This window comes from Erinaceus europaeus, chromosome 7 (assembly GCF_950295315.1).
Source record: "Erinaceus europaeus chromosome 7, mEriEur2.1, whole genome shotgun sequence".
Taxonomy (NCBI): Eukaryota; Metazoa; Chordata; class Mammalia; order Eulipotyphla; family Erinaceidae; genus Erinaceus; species Erinaceus europaeus.
In genome coordinates, this window is record NC_080168.1 from 56,934,853 (window position 1) to 56,957,079 (window position 22,227).

Here is a 22,227-nt window from a genome sequence, read left to right on the forward strand (position 1 = left end):
AAACACATCTTAAAAGACACTGTTTTAAAAAGGAACTAGTACACTGTTCAGGTCTGCTTTATGGGGGTGCCAAGTCTTGAACCTATGACTGGGCCTCAGGCATGCAAGTCTGATGTGTTATACGTGACTACTTTCCTGTGACTTTCAGAACTTATTGGTGCTTAAATTGAAGGCAGATGCATAGTTTTTGATGGGGATAGTCTGAAAAAATTGTTATGTTGATCTTTTGTGATTGAAGCTACCATGCATTTTTTTAAAAATGTTTTTATTTGTTGTTGTATAGAGGCAGAAATTGAGAGGGGAGAGTATGAGTTAGAGAGGGAAAGGGACAGAGAGACACCTGCAGCCCTGCTTCACCATTCATGATGCTTTCCCCCAGAGGTGGGGACCAGGGACTTGAACTTGGGTCTTTGCGCACTATAATGTGGATGTATGACCACCTGGCCCCTATCTCCCCCCCCCCCCCGAAAGCTAACTAAAAGTTGCTTGAAAATGAAGTTAGAAATGTCAGTTCATTAAGATGTAGAATCTTGAGTAGTCACAATTTAGTTTTTTGTTTTTTTTTTTAATCAGGGCACTACTTTGCTCTGGCATCTACCCCCACCCGGTTTTGTTACTTTTTATTTCTAAGACGGGTTATTGTTATATCGTTCAGTAAATAGAAAGTAATAAAGATGAACATTTTCAGCATTTGGGACAGATAGAGATTTGGAAAAGACATAGCATAACTGTCACAATGGGTGTGGGGGTGTGTGTGTGTCCGTATTTAGAAGGGAAAATATAGCAGAATGTTGTAACAGGTTTGAAATTGGGAAGAGATAGGATGTCACAGCAGTTTTTTTGTGTGTTTTTTTTAAAATTTATTTATTAATGACAAAGGTGGAGAGGGAGAGAAAGAACCAGACAACACTCTGGTACATGTGCTGTTGGGGATTGAACTCGGGACCTCATGTTTGAGAGTCCAGTACTTTTACCACTGCGCCACCTCCCAGACCACAGCAGTTGTATTCTTGCGTTAGTGACTTACAGAATTTTTTTTAAAAAGAATTTATTTATTCATGAGAAAGATAGGAGAGAAAGAACCAGACATCACTTTGGTACATGTGCTGCCGGGGATCAAACTCAGGACCTCATGGTTGAGAATCCAGTGCTTTATCCACTGTGCCACCTCCCAGACCACGACTTGCAGAATTAAGGACAATTTTTTGATACTGAATTAATAGCTAAATACTGTTACATTGCTTTTTTAAAACTTTGAAAACTAACTACAACAATAAAAAGGGCAACAAAAGGGAATAAAGAAAGAAAACTTAAAAAAAAATTAAGAAACAAAACTTTGAAAACTGTGTGTGTGTCTGTGTGTCTTTTGTAGGGTATAGTATAATGTTTAGTTTATGTTTGCCAAAAGCTGCTTTCTCTCATAGCGGGGTCGGGCAGTGGCACACTGGGTTAATAAGCACACACAGTATGAAGCACAATCCTTGCGCAAGGATCCGGGTTCAAGCCCCCAGCTCCCCAAGTGGGGTGTGAGGGAGGATGTTTCACAAGTGGTGAAACAGGTCTGCAGGTGTCTTTTGTCTCTCTCCTCTACCTGCCCCCTCAATTTCTCTCTATCCTATTCAATAAAGAAAAGTGGCCTCCTGGAGCAGTGAAGTCGTAGTGTAGGCACCGAGCCCCAGTGATAATCCTGTAGGCAAAATAAATAAATAAATAAATAAATAAATATCTCATAGTTGGTTTTGTGGTATTAGTGTTTTTCTTTTTTTTTTTTTTCCTTGCCTTGATTTGTATTGTATTTGCCAACTAAATAATTTTAAAGAGTGTTTTTACTAATGGAGAATATGGTTAGTATGCTTTCTTTGTATGGAACAGAATGTCAATTGGTACTTAATTAAATATTTATAAGATCATATTCATGTTAGTGAATTTCTAGGAATAACACAGCCTTTTTTCTTCTTTTGTAGCATAAGCAGTACTATAATGGATGTAGACAGCACAATTTCCAGTGGGCGTTCAACTCCAGCAATGATGAATGGACAAGGAAGCACTACATCTTCAAGCAAAAATATTGCCTATAATTGTTGTTGGGACCAGTGCCAGGCTTGCTTCAACTCTAGTCCAGACCTGGCAGATCACATCCGTTCCATACATGTAGATGGTCAGCGAGGAGGGGTTGGTTTTATCATTTCTTTTTTATTCCTTGTATCATTAGCTTTATTAATCTGTACTTCCTAGTTAGGTTTTTATTTTTTTTAAATGAGTAACTTAGTATTGTTTCTACACGAGCTTCATTTTTACAAATTAAATTGTTTCATTTACTTCTCACTTAGGGAATCAAGCTTACTAGATAGAACACATCATGTGTTGGACTTTGATTTGCCAGCAGGTACAGTCCTTGGCTGAAATTAGATGTCATGAAGCTATAGTAGGAATATTATAAATAACTACAATATGTTCCTGTGTTCTCCTCTTGAGTTGTGGTTATTTTGGAATTGATATTATTTTGGGCTTTTGTTGAAGTGGTTCTAATTATCCCTGATGATGACAATAGCCGGAGAGACCATTGGTACCAGGGTTAGTCTATAAAATCCTGTTAAAACAACAGTCTAACTTATTTGTGAGTAACCTTTCTCAGGTCTAGGTTTAGAAAGTAAGTTCTGATTATTTAGTATTGTTTTTTCCTCTTTCAGGAATATGCTCGTTTCTGTCAGTGTACAGAATTTGGGCCATGTAGATAGTGGATTTTTAGCTAGTAAGCACATTGTGTGAATCTTAAGTACTAAATGGACGAAACTGTTATTTATTGATGTAACACTTAGACTTTTTGAAAGATTTGTTTTTATTTATTATACAGGAGAGAGAGAAAGGGAAGCCAGAGCACAATTCTAGTACTTGTGGCACCAGGGATTGAACTAGGCTAGGCCCCTGGCACTCAAGTCTGGTGCTATACCAGTTAAACCATTTCCCAGGCTGCAGTAATTATAATTTTTCCCCCCAGTTGATCTAAGTTTTTCTATGGCAGTTGAGACACTTGGTATGTTTTTCAGAAATTGATTTTTATATCATAAGTACATACTTATCATAATGACTACACATTTCCTCTCAGCCTGCTGTCACTAATGAGATTCTAACCTAGTCATCACAAGTGAGTGAGTAACTGTTTGGAAGCCTGCATTTGTATGTGTGCATTTTAAAACATTTTATGTATTTATTATGAGAGAGAAAGAACCAGGCATCACTCTGGCACATGTGCTGCCAGGAACTGAACTCAGGACCTGATGTTTGAGAGTCCAACACTGCACCACCTCCTGGACCACATGCATTTTAAAGATTTATTTCACTGTGGCAGTTAGATAGCATAATGGTTATGCAAACAGACTCTCCTGCCTGAGGCTCCAAAGTCCCAGGTTCAGTCCCCTGCACCACCATAAGCCAGAGCTGAACAGTGCTCTGTTTTTTTTTTTTTTTTTTAAAAAAAGAATTATTTCATATGAGAAATAGGAGAGGAGAGAGGCCAGAGCATAACTCTGGTACACACGGCACCAGGGATCAAATTGGTTGTCCCAGCTATGAGTTTTACCCACTATTTCACAGTTTTACCCACTATTTCTACTTTTTTAAAATTAAAAATTATTTATTATTTTTTGAATATTTATTAATTAGGAGAAGAGAGAGAAAGAACCAGCCATCACTCTGGTACATGTACTGCAGGGGGTTGAACCCAGAACTTCATACTTGAGAGTCCAATGCTTTATCCACTGTACCATCTCCTGGACCACTTATTTATTATTTATGAGATGAAGGGAAGAAAGTATCAAGGCACTATTTAACTCTGGGCTAAGATAGTGCTGAGGACTAAACTTGAGGCCTCTGGGATCTCAGTCATTTCAGTTGGTGCTTTTTTTTTTTTTTTTTTGCGTAGAGACAGCCAGAAATTAAGGGAGGGGGGAGATAGAGCGACACTGAGACTCCTAAAGTACTGCTTCACCACTTGCAAAGTTTTCTTCCTGCAGGTGGGGAGTAGGAGCTCAAACCCAGGTCCTTGTACATTGTAATGTGTATGCTTAACCAGATTCTCCACCACCTGCCTCGAGTTGGTGCTTTTAACATGTTGAGCTGTCTCCCTAGACCTGTTGATTAAATTATATTAGTGATTTTTTTAAGTGAATGTAAATTTTTTAATTTACCATTCAGAGTTCATTAAGACATACAATATGGCAGTTTTACGGCTTTTATTTTTTGTTTGCTTTAAAATTTTGTTTTTACCAGAGCACTGCTTAGCTCTGGTTTATGGTAATGCGAGAGATTGAACCTGGGACATGGGAGCCTCAAGAATGAGAGTCTGTTTGCATAACCATTATGATATCTACCCATGTCCTGTTTGTAATTTTTTAACTGTTTTTTTAAAATTATTTAAAATTTATTATTATTTTTTTAAATTTTCATTTATTGGATAAGGACAGCCAGAAATCAAGAGGGAAGGGGGAGAGAGACAGAGAGACACCTGCAGCACTGCTTCACCACTCGCAAAGCTTTCCTCCGCAGATGAGGACCGGGGACTGAAACCCGCGTCCTTGTACATTGTAATACATGCGCTCAACCAGGTGTGCCACCACTCGGCCCCTTAACTGAGTTTTTAAAAAAAATATTTATTTATTCCTTTTTCTTGCCCTTGTTGTTTTATTGTTGTAGTTATTGATGTTGTTGTTGTTGGATAGGACAGAAATCAAGAGAAATGGGGAAGACAAAGGGGGAGAGAAAGACACCTGCAGACCTGCTTCACCACCTGTGAAGCAATTCCCCTGCAGGTGGGGAGCCAGGGGCTCTAACCGGGATCCTTATGCCAGTCATTACGCTTTGCACCACGTGCGCTTAACCCACTGTGCTACTGCCTGACTTCCAACTGGGGGTTTTAAACCAACTAGGATATGGATTTTTTTTTTTTTTGTCTCCAGGGTTATTGCTGGGGCTTGGTGCCTGCACTCCAATCCATTGCTCCTAGAGGCCATTTTTCCCCTTTGTTGCCCTTGTTGTTTGCCGTTGCTGTTATTATTATTGTTGTCATTGCCATCGTTGTTGGGACAGGACAGAGAGAAATCTACAGAGGAGGGAAAGACAGAGTGGGAGAGAGACACTTGCAGACCTGCTTTACTGCCTGTGAAGCCTCCCCCCCACCCCCCCCACAGAGGTGGGGACCCGGGGGCTCAAACCCGGATCTTTGCACCGGTCCTTGTGCTTAACCTGCTGTGCTACCGCCCAATCTCCACCAACTAGGATGTGATTGCTTCCTGGGGCTCACCAACAGTCTAGTTCACTCTTAACACTAATTAAGTACTTTATTGAAGAAATATACCAAACTAAATACATTCAGATGCTTTCTAAAAAATCAGTTTTGAACGCTTTTAAAAATTCAGGCTAATGTCAAGCACAGTAAAGGCTTGATATGCAGATTTAATATAGTGGGCTAATTTTATACAGCATTTACATCTTTTAGCTTACAAGTCTGATACCAAATTCATGATCATTTAAAAAAGACATATAAGGGAGTCGGGCGGTGGTGCAGTGGGTTAAGCGCACGTGGCGCAAAGCGCAGGGACCGGCATAGGGATCCCGGTTCGAGCCCCCGGCTCCCCACCTGCAGGGGAGTCGCTTCATGGGCGGTGAAGCAGGTCTGCAGGTGTCTGTCTTTCTCTCCCCTCTCTCTCTGTCTTCCCCTCCTCTCTCCATTTCTCTCTGTCCTATCCAACAACAAAAGCAGCGTCAACAATGGCAATGATGACCGCAACGAGGCTGCAACAACTAGGGCAACAAAAAGGGGGGGGAAAATGGCCTCCAGGAGCGGTGGATTCGTGGTGCAGGCACCGAGCCCAGCAATAACCCTGGAGGAAAAAAAAAAGACATATAAGTGGGGGTCAGTGGTGATTAATAGGTTGAGCACAATACCACGTACAAGTTTCTAGCCCATTTGCTAGGGGGATAAGCTTCATGAGTAATAAAGTAGGGCTATAGGTGTGTTTCTATATCCCTCCCTCTCCCCTCTCATTTCTCTCTGTCCTATTAAGTAAAAAGAAAAGTTAAAAAAAAATGGAAAGATGTTTTTTGGGAATGGTGTATTTTATTTTATTTTTTCCCCCTTTTTGTTGCCCTTGTTTTTCATTGTCGTAGTTATTGTTGTTATTGATGTCGTTGTTGGATAGGACAGAGAGAAATGGAGAGAGGAGGGGAAGACAGAGGGGAAGAGAAAGACAGACACCTGCAGACCTTCTTCACCGCCTGTGAAGGGACTCCCCTGCAGGCGGGGAGCCGAGGGCTTGAACCGGGATCCTTCCACTGGTCCTTGCGCTTTGCGCCATGTGCGCTTAACCCACTGCTGCGCTACCGCCCGACTCCCTGGAGTGGTGTATTTTAGTGCAAGCTCCAAGTCCCAGAAATAGGTGTATATAACACCTCTAATAATTTAATTAGTGGTGTTGGAATTAAAATTTCTTATAATTTGTTTAAAACTATGGCATCATAGTTTTAAATTATGTTTCATGGTTCTAGCAATCTAAATTGCTCAAGCATGGTCTTTAAATATCTTACTATTGAATTCACAATATTTTGTTTTACTATAGGTAGTAGTTGTATTAAAAGACACTTCATTAAATATTTTTAAAAATATTTTTTGAACTTTTTTTTTTATTCTCATTATTTATTTACTGGATAAATACAGCCAGAAGTTGAGAGAAAGGGGAAGATAGGGAAGGGTGGGAGGGAGAGAGACACCTGCAACATTGCTTCACGTGAGAAGCTTTCCCCCTGCAGGTGGGGAAGGGGGGTGGGGCTTGAGCCTGGGTCCATGCACATTGTAAAGTGTACTCAGCCAGATACACCACCACCCGTCCCCTTCCCTCCCACCCCCCATATAGTATTTTCACAGTGATAACCCAACTCACTGGTTAGGTTATTTGTTAACAAGTCTTTCCTCCAACTTGCCCATACCTACACATAACAGATTTTTAGTATGAACCATTTAACCAGATTTATTTCCTGTTGATTGCAGAGTTGCATTTTGTGAGTCACTGCTTGATGTTAATTGCTTTCTGTCAATAACAGATTGTTTTTTGAACCATGGTATGTTTTTTTAATCACACGACTTAGCAGGTATATATAGACTTCACTAGACTTCTGTTAGTAGATATGGCTGGAGTTCATATTTAGGGGCTGGTTGGTGGCATTCCTGGTTGAGCGCACATATCACAGGGTGCAGGGACCCAGGTTCAAGCCCCTGGACCCACCTGTAGAGGGGAAATCTTAATGAACAGTGAAACAGTGCTCCAGCTGTCTGTCTCCCCCTCTCTAGCTCCCTTTCCCCTTTCAGTTTCTCTGCCTGTATACAAAATAAGCGAAAGAATGAGGAAGGTTCCTTGCTATCTTAAGAATTTAAGAAGGCAGTAGATAATTATTATAACATGTGCACTCAACCAGCTCCAATAGATAATTATTATTATAACCAAGTTATTTGGGAACTTGATTTACTTTGAAAATCCCATGGTTAGGATTTACTGTACTATACAAGACCTTACCATGATTTATATTAATACTATTTACAAATAACTATCTTCTATACTTAAAAGAGTGGTTACTCTGGTCTCCTTGGCCTAATATAGGTGATTAAATATATCCAAAAAAAAGTTACTAGAAATGCATTAACAATTTGAGCCCAATGTTAAATTTCAATCTGTTTACTAATTTGAAACCATAAATGCTTACATTGCAGGAATATATATTCAGAACTAAAGTCTACACATTGAAAAGTTTGAGAAATTCAATCTCTCTTGGTATTTCTACAATAAGTATAGTTTTGTTGAAATAGGACTCAATATTATTTCTTAGTTCCTTACTCAAAAACATTTTTTTGCTTGTTTGTTTGTTTGTTGCTCAGTGCCTGCACTACGAACCACTGTTCCTGGAGGCTATTTTTTCCCTTTTGTTGCCTTTGTTGTTTATCGTTGTTGTTGGATAGGATAGAGAGAGATGGGGAAAAAACGGTAGGAGAAAGATAGACACCTTGCAGACCTACTTCACTCCCTGTGAAGCAACCCCCTGCAGGTGGGGAACTGGGATCCTCATACTGGTCCTTGTGCTTTGTGCCACGCGCGCTTAGCCGGCTGCGCTACTGTTCCCCCCCCCCAAATTGTTTTATTATAAGAACTACACATGAGATTCTGTTTAATTTTTAAAGTATTTTATTAGAGGACTAGAGGAGAAAAAGCCTCTGCGCTGTTGGGAATTGAGCTCAGGATGTCATGCTTGAGAGCCCAGCACTTGATAGACGTCACCATCTCCTGGACCATTCTCTTAAGTTTTCTTTTCTTTCTTTTTTTATTTTTTATAAATTTTATTTTATTTATTAACAAGAAAGGAGAGAAGGAAAGAACCAGACATCACTCTGGTACATGTGTTCCCAGGGTTTAAATTCAGGACCTCATGCTTGAGAGTCCATTGCTTTATTCACTGGACCATTCTCCTGGACTGTTCTCTAGTTTTAAAGGCTTTGTGCATCTCGGGGTGACACAGTGACTAGAATGCTGGAACCACACACATGTGGTCCTGAATTTGATTGATAACACAGTGTAGCATACACCAAGGTTATGATCTGGGTGCCCCCCGTCATAAATAAGCAAATGAGTTAAAACAAACAAAAGACACTTTAAAAAAAATTTATTTATTTATTTATTTATTTATTTATATATTTTGTTGCCCTTGTTTTTTTGTTGTAGTCATTGTTGAACAGGACAGAGAGAAATGGAGGGGGGAGAGACAGAGGGAGAGAAAGACACTTGCAGACCTGCTTCACTGCCTGTGAAGCAACTCCCCTCCTGGTACGGAGCCGGGAGCTCGAACGGGGATCCTTAAGCCGGTCCTTGAACTTTGCGCCACCTGCGCTTAATCCACTGCGCTACCACCCGACTCCCCAAAAAACACTTTTTTTAAAAGGGCTATGCTGTATTGACCAAAGAACTGAGCAGCCTTCATCTTTGAGAGACATTAAATGCGTAACTGCAAATGTCGAAGATATTAGAAACAAGATATATCCTACTTCTTCCTCTTCTCCTTCTCCTCTATCAAGATTGAGACAGAACAGCAGAGAGAGTGAAAGAGTGACCACAGGAATGAGTGACTCAGTGGGGGCTGGGTTTGGACCTGGGTCATGCACCTGGCCAAGCAGCACACTACCCAAGTGAGCTATTCCTCCAGCCTTACCCTAGCTACTTCTACATACCACTTAATGGTATGTCTTCTAGACTTTCTTAAAATTTGTAGTATGGATGGGAATTTCAAAACATGATACTGTTTTTGTAAAATTTGGAATTCGTCTGGCTTTGTGCTTTAAAATAGAATGATGGTTAGTTGGAGCATTTTTGCCATTTTTTGAAATATCTTCTTTGAAAGGAACTTAAAAATCATCTTGACTATTTTGTATTATACACTTCAGTAGTATTAGGCACATTCACATTGCCTTGCATCTTGTAGGATGGTATGATAAAATCCACTGGTGTTTTGTTCTTTGTTCTAATTTATTTCATACTTTAAAAACATGTCAGAAGAAACAGTGTGTTTTTCTTTATATTTTCCTCCATTTTTTTGGATAGGACAGAGAGAACTTGAGAGGGATAGGGAAGGCAGAAGGGGAGAGAGAAAGACCTGCTTCACCGCTTGTGCAGCAACCTGCCTATAGGATGGGAGCTGGGGGCTTGAACTGGCCTTGCGCTTGATACTATGCACCATTGCCCGGCCTCCATATGTGTTTTTCTTGATGCAGAAGTTATATTGTCATTTTAATGAGTTTGTTTTTGTATATGTTTATGCTCTTTTCTGAGTTTGAAGGGAATAGGCCAGACAAAGAATGAGAGGAGAGGTGATGACGTTTATTCAAAACCTTAAAAGAGGCCAGTTATTTGTATATGTCATAACCTTTATATGATATTTGTAGATTTCAGCTATTGAAACGCTACTAGGAAGTAGAATCAATATTCACTTTGAGTTTTGATAGGTTTCTGATGTCTTAGCATAGAATAAAATTGGTGACATCTTTTGCAATTCATGAAATTTATTTTATTCTTGTAGTTTTAATCTGGTAGATTCCTACCAGACCTGAGCCAATTTTGTTATATACTTAACCCTTTTTTATTAAATCACTTAAAAGTTTTTGCAGTCCCAGGGTCACCTTGTGCATGTGCCCCCTTTTTATTTTCTGATAGGTATATATTGAGGAGAGGTTCATGGGGGAGGCAGAGTGGGAAAGGCACCACAGCATTGCTTCATCATTCCAGGAGCTCCCCTTGGTACTGTGACACTTCCATGTGGTACTGAAGTTTGAGCTTGAACTTTGTGAAAGGGGTGTGTGTGTGTGCTTTGTTGTTGCTTTGGGGGTTGTGTGTGTGTGAGTGCACTAAGATATATACCCAACTGGGCAAGGTATTTCCTGACCATAGAAAATAACTCTTAATAGGGCAGAGGGTAGATAGCATAATGGTTATGCAAAGAGACTCTCATGCCTGAGGCTCCAAAGTCCCAGGTTCAATTCCCCCCCCCCCCACCATAAGCTAGAGCTAAACAGTGCTCTGGTTAAAAAAAAAGAAAATGGGCGTCAGTCGGTAGCACAGCGGGTTAACTACAGGTGGTGCAAAGTGCAAGGACCAGCGTAAGGATCCTGGTTCGAGCCCCTGGCTCCCCACCTGCAGGGGAGTCACTTCACAGGTGGTGAAGCAGGTCTGCAGGTGTCTTGTCTTTCTCTCCCCCCGCTGTGTTCCCCTCCTTTCTCCATTTTTCTCTGTCTTATCCAACAACGACGACATCAATGCCAGTAACAATAATAACTAAAACAAGGGCAACAAAAGAGAATAAATAAGTAAAAAAATAAAATAAAAAAGAAAATAACTCTTAATAGAGAAAATTAGAAAAAAATACATTCAACACGGCTAAAAGTAAAATACACATTTTTCTCCCATTTTATTGGGGATGAAACAAAATTTATAGCTGTCATATTAGCTTTTGAAATAACTGGTTTGAAACAAATTAAATACGAGAAATATTTTTGCTTCTCATTATTTTAACACTTTCTAAGTACATGAGTTGGATTCCCCCCCAAGAAGTACTATTATTATTATTTTCTCCTTATTTACCAGAGCACTGTTCAACTCTGGCTTATGGTGGGTAGGGAGATTGAACCAGGAACATAGGAGCCTCAGGTAATGAGAGTCTCTTTGCATAACCATTATGCTATCTATTCCCACCCCCAAGAAGTATTCTTGACTATATGAAGTCTTATTTGAATCATTTTATTGGGGAAAAAAATCTTCTTTCTCAGTAAAACCTTTGTAGGAAATGTCAGTCATACCTCTCTATTTAGAATAGATTTTTGGGATCTTAATGTACTGTACTATCAGTGAGTGAATATTTTGTATGCATAAATACATTTCTTCCTCACCTCTCTGAGCTGACTTTTTCCTACATAGAAAGGGAGGGGCAGAAGTAAAGACGACATAGCACCAAAGCTTCCTCTGGAGCAGTAGGCACTGAGCTGGAACTGGAGTGGTGCACATGGCCCTGGAATACCTACTTAGACTGTCAGGTTGCACTGTGTTCTCCAATTTTAAAATTGATTCACAGAAACTTGATGCACTCGTTGCTTACATTTGAAGTGTGCAATACTAATTGCCAGATGAGTGTAAAGGTTACTCATTTTCACCAGCATAAATAAAGGTATTAGGTATAGACCATCATTTAGGTAAATAGGCTGATTAATTTGTTCAAGGACAAAAGTGGTTAGGACTAAACTTCCTTTGGGCTTTTCAGGTTTGCAATAGCCTTTCCATTTTGGGGTATTTTGGAGGAGTTCCTTGAAGTAAAGCTGATTTAGACAGTAATGAAAAGGTTTTCAGATCTCTCAGTAACATTGAGATTTCAGACTCCTTCATTTGGTCATTGAAAAACGAGCCTTTGGTGGTTCAAAATTAATCATTTGAATGATTGTGTGGTGTTTTTGTATCTCTACCTCCCCTCTTCCCCCAATAATCTGGGAAGAAAGCCTGATGGCAGTTAGAGAAGGGAATCTCCATTGTCAAGTATAAACCAAATTTTTGTGCATGTTTCCCACCCTTCCAAACCTAATGGCTTTGGTATCCTTATGTTATAGTTTGTTTTTTAAGTCAAGAGTTTGCCCCCCTACCCCCAACACCTGAGTCCTGGTGACAAAATCCAGGAAATTTTGGGGACTTGGAATTCTATTTATTTATTTATTCCCTTTTGTTGCCCTTGTTGTTATTGATGTTATTGTTGGATAGGACAAAAAGAAATGGAGAGAGGAGGGGAAGACAGAGGGGGAGAGAAAGATAGATACCTGCAGACCAGACCTGTTTCACTGCTTGTGAAGTGACGCCCTTGCAGGAGGGGAGCCAGGGCTCGAACCGGGATCCTTACGCTTTGCGCCACGTGCGCTAAACCCGCTGCGCTACAGCCCGACTCCCGGGACTTGGGATTCTTAATCCAGAAATTACTGTGAGCAAAGAATGTTAAAAGATCAGGTATCAGTATTTTTCTTCTAGTGTCTTCTCAACTTATTTCAAAACAAGCTCTTCTATTGGTTTATCTATAGCAAATTAAGAAAGGCACAGAGTCAGCATCCACCATTTCCTCAGATGCTGGCAAAAATAAATCCTTTCAGAATACCTGATTCTGACAAGTAGAAATGCTCTCAGAATGTCAGATGTCTTTTCTGGTTTCCATAATGGTCTCTACTAAATCATACTTTAATTTGTTTTTCAAACAGAGTACTACTTTGGGGGATTGAACCTGGGACTTTGGAACCTTAGACATGAAAAAGAAAAAAAACAACTTTATTTTGCACATTTGCTTTATCTCCTGCCCTGTCTTTGTTTGATTTTGATCTACTGGCACCTCTGCCTGCAAAATTCCACTGTTCTCAGTGAACTTTTTGCCCTTCCAATTTCAGACAGAGGAAGAGAGAGACAGAAAAGAGATACAGTACAGCACTGCTGCTGTTTCTGTGCTCCCATGTGGTGTTGGAGACTCAAACCTGGGTCTACCAAGTAAGCTATTTCCTGACCCTAAATTATATTTCCAGCAAGTAGCCAGGCATATCTTGGAGTTGTTTTTGACACACACACACAAAGTTTCTAGGGATGCATCGGTTTTTGGTAGCTAATCATTTCTGGCATTTGTTGGGATATATATAGATTGCTTACTAATTATTAAAGGTTGGCACTAAGAAACACAGTGGTCGGAATGTAGCTCTGTGGTAAGCCTTTGCACCCTCCGACGTGAGACCCTGAGTTTGATTTCATGCAGTAGAGTGATGGCTCTGTTCTCTCCTTATGTCTTAAGAAAAAGAGGTGAAAAAGAAACAGCCAGATAGAACAAGTACATAGGACAGCATATGGCAGTTGTATGTCACGCTCCTCAAGCTTGCAAGTGTACACTGACCTGGAAACCCTACCTACCCCCACTCCAGTTTTTCACTGAGAGAATCCACTACCTTACATTTTCATTGTTTTAGAGTTAACCAAATATATTCTTACTATGTATTAATTACTATGTATTACTATGAAAAAAGGAAATGATTCTTTCTCTCCCCCTCCCTATAAGGGTTGAGGTTCTGTGCCTGCACAGCTTCATTGTTCAGGCATTTTTAAAAAAGTTTTTTGATACAATGGGGGAGTGAAGGGGGTTGGAAGAAGAGAGAGAAGGAGAGACAGAACACGCCAGTAATAATTACACCAGTCCTAAAGCTTTGCAGGTGGGGGATTTGAGCTCTATGCATGGTGCCAGGTGTGCTACCACTCAACCCCTAAATAAGGCCTTCCCCCCCCCCCCCCATTATTGCTGGGGCTTGCTGCCTGCTCCTGGAGGCTATTTTTTTCCCTTTTGTTGTCTTTTTTTTTTTAATTATTGTTAGTATTCTTGTTATTGCTGTCATTGTTGTTGGATAGGAGAGAGAGAAATCAAGAGAGGACAGGAAGACGGGGAGAGAAACACAGCTGCAGACCTGCTTCACCACTCGTGAAGCGACTCCTCATGCAGGTAGGGAGTGGGGACTTGAACCAGGTTCTTTACACTGGTCCTTGTGCTTTTTATTCTCTATGTTAACTTGGAATAATAAAACTTATTTGCTGTGCTACCACCAGGTCCCCCTCCTAAATAAGGTTTTAAAGTTTACATAGCTACAAAGTGTTAAAGAGGTAGGTTATAGTCAGTTGATCACTTTTAGTTCTGTTTCTATTATATCTAGTATCACCTAGTACAAGTTCCTTTCAGAAGTAACAAGAGACTGGATTTTTTAATTCTGTCCCTTCATATTCTTGTTAGTATATGATTTTGATTCCTTTTAAGATAATGTAGAAGAATCATGACAGATTTTACTCATGAATAGTTCTATCCAAATTTAGGTTGGATTCCTATGGTACTTGGTTTTGGAACTATTTTTTTTTTTTTACATGAGAAAGGTTATAGAAATAAGATAAATTGTATGTCTAAAGAATCTCAGGTTTGAAGAGAGAGATCCAATTTTATACTACCTGTTATTAAAGTCTTTCTAATATATATTAGGAATGAAATTTATCTGTTTAAGTTCACACATTATAATGCACGAGGACCCAGGTTCAAGCCCCAGGTCCCCACCTAAAGGGGGAAGCTTCATGAGTGGTGAAGTAGAGCTGTAGGTATCTCTGTCTCTGTCTTTCCCTCCTCAATTTCTCTGTCTCTATCCAAATTAAAAAAAAAAAAAAAAACACAGAAACATACTTTGTGAGTCCTTGATGTGAATTTTTTGTGCCCGTTTTGTATATCAAGACTACCCTAGTGCAAATTAAATCCCCCCAAGGGTCTTCAAATATTTTATTCAAATATAAACATAAATTTTATTTCTATATCAAACAACATGTTGCCCTAATGTTAATATATACTGTTAACTCACACCACACCTACTCATGACTTAAGGTGAAATCTGATGGAATTATAAGTTCTGTCATTACATACACGTGTGTGTTTACTCAGAAAAGCTAATTGGAGCCATAGATATTTCTCTTGTGTAGTGGTTGGATAATATTAGGTAGTAATAGTTGGTGTTTGAATGTTTTTTTAAATCTTTAAAAAAATTTTTTAATTATCTTTATTTATTGGATAGACACAGGCAGAAACTAAGAGGGAAGGGGGTAATAGAGAGGGAGAGAGACAGAGACACCTGCAGCACTACTTCACCACTCCCAGAGCTTTCTCCCTGCAGGTGGGGACTGGGAGCTCAAACCTGGGTCCTTGCACACTCCAACGTGCACTCAACCAGGTGCACCACCACCCAGCCCAGGTGTTTGAATGTTTATCTGATTATTTCTTTTGGAATACACAATACAGAGGTCACTTAAAAGACAACAGCAATCTTCACTTTTTTTTTTTTTGCCTCCAGGGTTATTGCCTGGGCTCGGTGCCCACAGGAATCCACTGTTCCTGGAGGTCATTTTTTCCCTTTTGTTATCCTGGTTGTTTTATCATTGTTGTGGTTATTATTATCCTTGTTATTGATGTCATTGTTGTTGGATAGGACAGAGAGGAATGAAGAGAGGAGGGGAAGATTGACACCTGCAGACCTGCTTCACTACTTGTGAAGCGACTCCCCTGCAGGTGGGGAGCCAGGACCAGAACCGGGATCCTTATGCCAGTCCTTGCACTTTGCGCCACGTGCGCTTAACCTACTGTGCTACCGCCTGACCCCCAGAAATCTTCACTTTTTAAAGACAGTTATGTGAGGTTTGATTCTTCTTCCTCCCTCCCCCATTTCTCCTCCTGCTCCTCTTCCTCCTCCTTTAAAAGACTTAATAATCAGGAAGAACCAGAGTATTACTCTTCATTGCCAGGGATCAAGCACCAGATTAGCCCTCGAGGGCTCAGCACTTTGCCTACTTTGCCACTTCTGGGTCATAAGACATTTCTGTTCACCTACTAGGAAGTTAGTAAAGTTTAAATCAACGTGTAGTTCATGTTTATTAGTTGAATTTAAATAGTTTATTTTTTATTTTTTTAAGATTTTGTTTTATTTTCCCTTTTGTTGCCCTTGTTTTATTGTTGTAGTTATTGTTGTTGTCGTTGTTGGATAGGACAGAGAGAAATGGAGAGGGGAGAGGAAGACAGACACCTGCAGACCTGCTTCACCGCCTGTGAAGCGACTCCCTTGCAGGTGGGGTGCTGGGGACTCGAACCGGGATCCGTATTCCTGTCCTTGAGCTTCGTGCCACGTGCGCTTAACCCACTGCAATACCTCCTCACTCCCAGTTTGTTTATTTTAATGAGAGATAGAGACAGACATCAAAGCCTCCTTCTTTATAACCATTATGCTGTTTCCCCAACCCCCTCATTAATTTGGATTTAATATTCTTTTTTTTATATTTATTTTATTTACTTATTCCCTTTGTTGCCCTTGTTTTTTTATTGTTGTAGTTATTATTGTTGTTGTTGTTGTTGGATAGGACAGAGAGAAATGGAGAGAGGAGGGGAAGACAGAGAGGGGGAGGGAAAGACAGACACCTGCAGACCTGCTTCACCGCCTGTGAAGCGACTCCCCTGCAGGTGGGGAGCCGGGGCTCGAACCGGGATCCTTATGCCGGTCCTTGTGCTTTGCGCCACCTGCGCTTAACCCGCTGCACTATAGCCCGACTCCGGATTTAATATTCTTATGGCTGGGAGAGACTGTACCTAGTTGAGTGCACTCTTTGCTCAGATACCTGGGTTTGAGCCCTAGCATCACATGGAAGACTTCACAAGCAGTGGCCTATTTGATATAAGATGGGTTTTAGTAAAAATTGATCTTAGACTGTTTAGTCTTTTAGTTGTTCTTTCTTCAGTTCTATTTAGTCTTCAAAGTGTGACTGTCTATAATTGTTCCTAATGTTGAAAAGAATAGATGCTATAAAATGCACTTTAAAAGTAACAATTGGTAAAGATCCATTAATTTTAGAAGATTTGTTTTTATTTATTTATTTTTTATTTCATTACATGAGAGTTTCACATGAGATAAAATGAAAGTGAGTGTGAGATAGAAGCCATAGCACCATTCTACTCTGTACAGTTCCAGGGCTTGAACTGAGAGTCTTAGGTGTGCAAGTCTTGAGTCTCTGCCAGTTGAACTATCTTCTTAGCCATGGCCCATTCTAGTATTGGTGTCAGGGAGCAATTTTTAGTATTAGTTTGGTGGCTGAATAATCAGGATTATTGATAGATCAGGTAGGAAGATGGTAAAGGTTAGATTGTTAGATGTTAGATTGGTATTTTCTCAGCTTAGTTGCCCTTAGCTGCTTGAATCTGAGGATGGGAATTTACTAAGCTGACATAGTTGATTATATTCATATTCCTTTTGCAACTATATTAATTTAATATTTTATATTAAATTTTGCTTCATAATGAAGATAATTGGAAATGTAAGTAATAACTAGAAGAGGACAGAAATCATACTTTGTTTCACCTATCTTTGATTATGAAACTATTAGTATCTGATAGTTAACATTTGACTCTGTTTTCATTAGTTATATCTATACTAATACATGCTATGTCCTTAGGCAGTGAATACAGAATACAGAAATTATCTGTAGTCCTAGTTTTTGCTATATTGGAAATAAAATGTGGAAAGTCCAATTATCGGTACATGTAGCAGTTTGTGTTTTGATTGGCTCATGTAACTATTTTAAAATTTTTATTTATTTAGGTCTTTGTGGAGCTTGGACATTTGTGATGTTACCATGTTAAGGCCCCTTTCTCATTAGATAGAGGGAGAGAATGGCTCATACATTTCAAAGAATTTTTTTTTTTTTTTGATAGTATGCTCACTTGAACTTAGGAATAAATATGTGTTGGCAAGTGATGAAAACTGTTGACTCTCTTAACAGGTCTTCGTTTGCTTATGGAAAGGTTGTAAAGTTTACAATACCCCATCAACCAGTCAGAGTTGGTTACAGAGGCACATGCTGACACACAGTGGAGACAAACCTTTCAAGGTAGGTGTGTGAGTTTTCCTTTTTTCTTTCAGTCTCAACTTCACTTGGCATGTTTCTTGGTGGGCATACCTTTGACAATCTAAAACTCTTGAGTTTTGGGGGGGAGACTTTTGTAGATTTATGAGATTTAAAAAAAATGAGTAGGGATAAGATAACCTCGTTTTCAATATTTGGAGAACAAGAGAAGTCCTTAGGAACACAAATCTTGAAAATAGCTAGTAGACTGGCCCCAACTTGAAAACACATCTTATAAATTGGTTGTCTGTTAAAACCTCATGATCTGTTAGTTTCTCGCTGTCAGGGGATTCAACTTTTTTTTTTCCCCTCCAGGAACATGAATTATGAAAAGATAGATTTGCTGCTTCACATTGAGGGCAAGGTCCTGTAGGGGCCCACAGCGGGGTCCATTATGTTGTTCCTGATGAAGATGACCAGTGACAGTGGAGAGAGGACTCTGTTAGAGGTCTAGGTTTATCATGTCTGTGTGGGAATCCCAGGACTCCCTGACTAGGGCCCCAGGTGATGGGGTGGCCTGGTAGTGACCAAAGAGCCATCATTGAAGTATGCTGGTCTCTCGCCCATATCCAGCTTTTGTAGTCCTTACTTTGTCTGACAAGGTTAGCTTTGGGGAGTGATAGAGGGAAGTGAAATAGGAAGTAGGTGAGGAGGGTGTCTAGGTTCTAAGTAGAAACTATTTGATTAGGTACTTTATGGTGTCATTTTTTTTTAGGTCTTTCTACTTGCTTGGTGTATCCATTGACTCTTAATACACTATTGTGCACTTTTGCTTTAAGGTATATATTTTCCCCTAACTTATGGATATATTTGCACATGAGCCCTATCTCATGGGCCCTGGCCTATATCTAGGTTTTGGGAATTTGTTAAGAAGCGCACCACCTGAAATGGACATAAGGAGTCCTGTGAGCTAGGAAAACTTCACTCTTCATTCACCAGAGTAATGAAGCTGGAGGGTTGACATGCCTGACTTCTCTGGACACAGTCTAAAGTGAAACATGCTGAGGTGGTACTGGTTGCACTCGGGTTCACCTTATGGCTTAGAAAGTCCACATCTAAATGTAACAGAAAATGTCTCCTGTGGAAACAGTATGGCACTAAGGTGTTGGAGTCAAACTCAAGTTCTTTGACAAGAGGATGTGGATTTTTACACACTATGGGATAGAGCAAAAAAAAGAAATGCATGAAACATACCATGTACTAGAAAGATATCTTAATGAATTAATATAGTGTAAAAAATATGGAAACAAGACATTTGAGGGCTAGCAAAACAGCTCCTTTGGGCAGTGCACTGCTTTGTCATATGCACAAACCAGGCTCAAGCTCAACCCCCTCTGCATTCAAGTTTTGTTGCAATGGTCTCTTTCACTCTCTCTGCACTCTCCCTTTTTATTTTTTTTGCCCCTTTCTAAAAACAAAAAACAACATTTGTTGTGGCCCCGAGCAGTTAAATTTAATATGTCTAAGAGCCTGGCTATGTAATAATGACAAATGCATTAATTAATTTAAAAGTGTTAAGAGAAGCAGAGAATTGTGCTCACTAAAGTGAAAAATTCAGTTGATAAATGAAAAAAAAATTTTATTTTTTGCATCAACTAGCAGAGGAAATATATAGGGGAAAAAATGGAATTAACCTGAATTCCTCTCTGCTTAAATAACACATATGTATATACATATACAAAACAACTTATATTTGTACATAAACTCTGATTTCTTCAGGCTCTGCACTTTAAAAAAAATTTATATTTATTTATTTTCCCTTTTGTTGCCCTTGTTTAACATTGTTGTGGTTATTGATGTTGTTAGTGGATAGGACAGAGAAATGGAGAGAGGAGGGGAAGACAGAGAGAGGGAGAGAAAGATAGACACCTGCAGACCTGCTTCACCACCTGTAAAGCGACTCCCCTAGAGTTGGGGAGCTGGGGGCTCAAATCGGGATCCTTATGCCAGTCTTTGCGCTTTGCGCCACGTGCGCTTAACCCACTGTGCCACCGCTCGACTCCCTGGGCTCTGCACTACTTAAGAATAAGAAACCTAGAAACGGGCTGGGTGTGTGTGTCAGCAACAAAGTGAAATCCTTGGGGCCAGGTGGTGGTGCGCCTGGCTAAGTGGTCACATTACAGTGTACAAGGACCCAGGTTCAAGCCCCTGGTCCTCACTGTAGGGGGAAAGCTTCATGGTGAAGCAGGAATGCAATAGTCTCTGTCTCTTTCCCTCTCTATATCTCTCAATTTCTCTGTCTCTATTCAATAATAAATTATTTTTTGAAATTTATTTCCCTTTTGTTGCCCCTGCTGTTTTTATTGTTGTTATTGTTATTGGTGGTGTCATTGTTGGATAGGACAGAGAAATGGAGAGATGAGGGAAATACAGGGGGAGAGAGATAAACACCTGCAGACCTGCTTCACTGCCTGTAAAGCAACTCCCCTTCAGGTGGGGAGCTGGGGGCTTGCACCAGGATCCTCACGCTGGTCCTTAGACTTTGCGCTGCATGCGCTTAACCTGCTGTGCTACTGCCCGACTCCCTTAATTTTATTTATTATTTTTTAATATTTATTTTCCCTTTTGTTGCCATTGTTGTGGTTATTGATGTCGTTGGATAGGACAGAGAGAAATGGAGAGAGCAGGGGAAGACAGAGGGGTAGAGAAAGACAGACACCTGCAGACCTGCTTCACCACCTGTGAAGTGACTCCCCTGCAGGTGGGGAGCTGGAGGATCAAACCGGGATTTTTACACCAGTCCTTGTGCTTTGTGCCATGTGCGCTTAACCGTAAATTTATTTTTTTTTACCAGAACACTGATCAGCTCTGGCTTTTTTCTTTTCTTTCTTTTTTTTTTTTTCTTTTGCCTCCAGGGTTATTGCTCAGGCTCAGTGTCTACACCATGAATCCACTGCTCCTGGAGGCTGTTTTTTCCCTTTTGTTGCCCTTGTTGTAGCCTTGTTGTGGTCATTACTGTTATTTTTGATTTTGTTCGTTGTTGTATAGGACAGAGAGAAATGGAGAGATGAGGGGAAGACAGAGGGGGAGAGAAAGACAGACACCTGCAGACCTGCTTCACTGCCTGTGGACCTTACGCTGGTCCTTGCACTTGGCACCATGTGCGCTTAACCTGCTTGCACTGCCACCTGACTCCCTAGCTCTGGCTTATTGTAGTGCGGGGGTGGGGGTGGGTGGGGGAGGGATTGAACGTGGGACTTCCGGAGCCTCAGACATGAGAGTTTCTTTGCATAACCATCATGCTGTCTATCCCCACCCCTAAATACACACACACACACACACACACACACACACACACACACACACACACACACACACATACATATATACATGTGTGTGTGTATGTATATATATATATATATATATATATATATATTTAAAGCAAGACTTGTTTACAGAGAGATTGGAAACGAGAGACTTGAGCATCTCTGCACACAGTGTCAGGGCTAAACTAACACCCTCACATGTGCAGGCTTTGTGTTCTGCCATGGAGTTTCTTCCTCAGCTGCTGCTCTTACCTAGTCTTGAGGTTATGCTCCTGAGCTTTGTTGTAAACCACTGTCAAATAGATTATTCTGGAAAATCATACTATATAAGCACATTTCTACAAAACCAGTTTATCAAAAAATTTACCAAAATAAATGAATTTGGAATGTGGAAAATATTTGTCATAAATACTAAAAGAATGCTGTAAAAAAGGATTCTTAGGGGACCTGGCAGTGGTGCACTGGGTTAAGCGCACATAGCACAAAGTGCAAGGGTGGATATAATTGTGGACACCAGTTCAAGTCTGCAGGTGTCTTTCTTTCTCTCTTCATCTTCCCCTCCCCCCTTGCTTTCTCAACTTTTCTCTGTCCTATCCAACAACAACAAAATGAAAAAATGGCCACCAGGAGCAGTGGGTTCATAGAGCAGGCACAGAACCCAAGTGATAACCTTGCAGGCAAAGGAAAAAGACATGTTTAAAAAAAAAAAAAGGGTCAGTGGTTGTTAAACCCCAGAAATGTACTATTGCCATGTAGATGCAGTTCGTAAGTTCCTTTTTAAAAAAAAAAAATTTATAAACATTGACAAAACCATAGGATAAGAGGGGTACAACTCTACACAGTTCCCACCACCAGAACTCCATATCCTATCCTCTCCCTTGATAGCTTTACTATTCTTTAACCCT

The 22,227-nt window shown here is 40.1% G+C and overlaps 1 protein-coding gene across 2 annotated transcripts in view; it reads left to right on the forward strand.

The window, feature by feature from the left end:
* The window catches only part of AEBP2 (AE binding protein 2), a 102,578-nt gene that overhangs the window by 26,553 nt on the left and 53,798 nt on the right, over positions 1-22,227 (forward strand). For both annotated transcript variants that reach the window (XM_060194471.1, XM_060194470.1), the window contains exons 2-3: positions 1,965-2,172; positions 17,934-18,041. In XM_060194471.1, the coding sequence (XP_060050454.1) occupies positions 1,965-2,172; positions 17,934-18,041 (316 nt within the window). The remainder of the gene's footprint in view (positions 1-1,964; positions 2,173-17,933; positions 18,042-22,227) is intronic.